This window comes from Sprattus sprattus (assembly GCF_963457725.1).
Source record: "Sprattus sprattus genome assembly, chromosome: 14".
NCBI classification, from domain to species: domain Eukaryota; kingdom Metazoa; phylum Chordata; class Actinopteri; order Clupeiformes; family Clupeidae; genus Sprattus; species Sprattus sprattus.
In genome coordinates, this window is record NC_137912.1 from 19658329 (window position 1) to 19662181 (window position 3853).

The window sequence follows — 3853 nt, forward strand, 5'->3', positions numbered from 1 at the left end:
CACTACGCTAACCTTTCTCCTCTGCCCTCCGACCCCAGATCGTACCTGTAAGGTGTGGAACCTGGTGACAGGACAGGAGATCATGTCGCTAGGTGACCACCCCAGCAGTGTGGTGTCGGTGAGGTACTCATCCAGCCTGGTGTTCACCGTCTCCACCGCCTACATCAAAGTCTGGGACATCCGTGACTCTGCCAAGTGCATACGCACACTCACGTGAGTCATACCCACACACACACACACCCCCACACACTCACACTCACACTCACACACACACACACACACAGGTGAGATACTAATCCAGCCTGGTGTTTACTGCCTATATCAAAGTCTGACACATTCGTCACACCCCTTTTTCTGTGCACGTCTTCATGAGATACAAAATCTGTCTCTGTTTCTGTCTCAGGTCTTCTGGGCAGGTTACCCCCGGCGACAGCTGCAACCGAGGTGTGGTCATCCCACCTGGCGAGAACCAGATTAACCAGATCGCCCTCAACCCCACAGGGTCTTTTCTATACGCAGCCGCAGGGAACTCCGTACGCATGTGGGACCTCAGGAGGTAAACATGACACACTGACCACAGATGAGACACTGACCGGTATAATCAGAGAGAACACACTGACTGGTGTTACAAGAGATTACACACTGGCCGGTGCTTATGTCTCCTGTCCTCCTCTGCAGGTTTGTCTCTACTGGGAAGCTGACTGGTCACCATGGACCGGTCATGTGCCTGACGGTCGACCAGACGGGGAACGGCCAAGACGTGGTCATCACCGGTTCTAAGGACCACAACATCAGGGTGAGTCCCTTGGGGGGAGGGGTCCACAAAGCTGAATTGCTGACTTGTCTAGATAACTGTGAAAGATCAGACATATGGCCTCGACGGGAGGGACTTCAGCTTCAATTAGTAGATAGTTTAATGTGGAATACCCCGCTGTTGCATGATGTCCAGCTGTTCATAATCGAAGATAATTCCCTCCATGAGGCTATTTATATATTGAACACATCTTGCATGAAGGGTTAAAGGCTACAGTCAAACAACCCTCTGTCTGTTCCTCAGATCTGTTTTGTAAACAAATGTTTGTTTGTTTGTTTCAGATGTTTGACATGCTGGAGGGCTCCCAGGGGAGTGTCCCGCCCAGTCACAGATTTGACCCTGTTCACCTGGACGGCATCGAGTCTCTGGCAGTGCAGGGGGACGTCCTCTACAGCGGCTCCAGAGACCACAGCATCAAGAGATGGGACCTGTCCCATAAACACCTGCTACAGGTGAGACTAAAGGATAAGAGATGGACCTGTCCCATAAACACCTGCTACAGGTGAGACTAAAGGATAAGAGATGGACCTGTCCCATAAACACCTGCTACAGGTGAGACTAAAGGATAAGAGATGGACCTGTCCCATAAACACCTGCTACAGGTGAGACTAAAGGATAAGAGATGGGACCTGTCCCATAAACACCTGCTACAGGTGAGACTAAAGGATAAGAGATGGACCTGTCCCACAAACACCTGCTACAGGTGAGACTTAAGGATAAGAGATGGACCTGTCCCACAAACACCTGCTACAGGTGAGACTAAAGGATAAGAGATGGACCTGTCCCACAAACACCTGCTACAGGTGAGACTTAAGGATAAGAGATGGGACCTGTCCCACAAACACCTGCTACAGGTGAGACTAAAGGATAAGAGATGGGACCTGTCCCACAAACACCTGCTACAGGTGAGACTAAAGGATAAGAGATGGGACCTGTCCCAAAAACACCTGCTACAGGTGAGACTAAAGGATAAGAGATGGGACCTGTCCCATAAACACCTGCTACAGGTGAGAGACAAAGAGGGATATAGGCAGGACCTCTTACACACACTTTCTATCCATCTTTCCCCTTCTGTCATATTGTGCTTCTCTCTGTCTGTCTGTCTCTGTTTCTTTTTATTTCACTCAGTCACTCACTCATTATCTGTTCTAATCTGTCTTTCTCTCCTGACATTCTGCAGCAAGTGCCTGCCGCTCACTCTGATTGGCCAAGTGCACTGGCACTGCTTCCTGGTTCTTCCTCATTGGTGAGTGTGTGTCGGGCGGGGCTACTGAAGTTCTGGAACTCCGAGACACTGGCACCTCTTGGCGAACTCCGTGGGCATAACATGGCCATAAATGACATATCCGTAAACACTGGGCACATCTTCACCGCATCAGAGTGAGTACCTAAACACACACACTCCTGCCAACACGCATACATGCACACACATGCACACACACGCAAGCATGCACAATAATTACTTACACACAGAAAATAACACACACACACACACACATGCACACACACGCAAGCATGCACAATAATTACATACACACAGACAATTATACACACACATGCACACACACGCAAGCATGCACAATAATGAATTACACACAGACAACAACACATGGGGCGGGCATGGTGGCGCAAGCCGATAAGCCCCCCATTTACGGTTCATTGCCCACGGGGACACAGGTTCGATTCCGGCCTGCTGTCGTTCTCCCGATCCTGTCCCCACGTCTTTTCCACCTCGCTTCCTGTCCACAACTCTTCACTGTCCTGTCCAAATAAAGGCATAAAAGCCCCAAATAAATCTTTTTTTTTTTTAAATAAACACACACACATGCACACACACGCAAGCATGCACAATAATTACTTACACACAGACAATAACACACACACATGTACCCACACAAATACACAGGCAAGTGTACACTCACACACTAAGTAAAGGCAGTAGTGATGTTATGTGTAAATAAATGAATTGTTTAGTGCGATAGTGACCTTTGACTTTTCCTGTGTGTTTGATTGGGCAGAGACCGAACTGTGAAGATCTGGCAGGTGAAGGGCTCTCTGGAGGACGGATTACACTGACGGGGGTCAGACATCTCTTCGAAGAACAAACTGTGTGTGTGTGTGTGTGTGTGTGTGTGTGTGTGTTTTGAAGGCACAATCTCTTCCCCTCTCTCAGTCTTGCTCTGAATGGGTTCTATATCTGTGCAGTCAGCAGGCCACTTCGGCTTACTACCAGACTATACTGTTAGGCTTCTTACTATCTGGCAGTAGGATCAAGTAGCTTTCTCTCAAACACATGTCCACAATTCACGCCGGAAGGAACTGTAAAGGTTGGAGGAAGTTCAGTGACCCTCAGGCAAGTGTGTGTTTGAAATGATGAAAACAGCACAGAGGCCATTTCCTGCTCAGTGATATCTGGTTGCCAAGGGACCAATATGCATCGATTTGATGATGCGAAAGAGACTAAAAAACATAAAGATGAAGCTCGTCCTAGAGAAGGATGTGTGATCTTCTTCCATGTGAACTAAGAGGGATGGGGTCATTCACACAGTTGGCTTTTGCTGCTTTCAGAGTAAAGGACATAAGATGTTCATATCATACATTAGTGAAACGTGTGTGTGTGCTGGTCAAGCAGCTCCTCACATCCTACCCTCAGAGGTGCATTCAAACTAGCAAAGGCAAACGTCCACAAATGTCTTAAAAAATGTTTTGTTTTTCTTTGAATTTGCTTTACACACACACACACACACACACACACAGACACATAAATGGAGGAGGTTATTCTCAGCGGACATACATGAACTGAGGGTTGGACTGGACTGAGGGTTACCATTTAAATTAAATAGTCATTTGCATGTTTGCAAAAACACGCAAATTAAAAAGTTAAAAGAAAATGTGTCCGCTTCAAATGTTGACCTCTGTTCACCGAACAGTGTGTGTGTGTGTGTGTGTGTATGTGTGTGTGTGTGTGTGTTCAGCCCCCACTGACTCAGGCCATTGCTCCTCCATTCTGATGCCTCGCCAATAAGGGGCTTCAGTTGC

General features: G+C 47.7%; 1 protein-coding gene across 1 annotated transcript in view; it reads left to right on the forward strand.

Moving 5' to 3' along the window:
• Positions 1 to 3595, forward strand: part of LOC308375555 (kinesin-like protein KIF21A) — a 40611-nt gene extending 37016 nt beyond the window's left edge. The window contains exons 30-35 of the mRNA XM_080851721.1: positions 39 to 213; positions 404 to 556; positions 679 to 796; positions 1096 to 1266; positions 1995 to 2194; positions 2833 to 3595. Coding sequence (XP_080707847.1) covers positions 39 to 213; positions 404 to 556; positions 679 to 796; positions 1096 to 1266; positions 1995 to 2194; positions 2833 to 2890 — 875 coding nt within the window. The 3' untranslated portion in view covers positions 2891 to 3595. The remainder of the gene's footprint in view (positions 1 to 38; positions 214 to 403; positions 557 to 678; positions 797 to 1095; positions 1267 to 1994; positions 2195 to 2832) is intronic.
• The last annotated feature ends 258 nt before the right edge of the window (positions 3596 to 3853 follow it).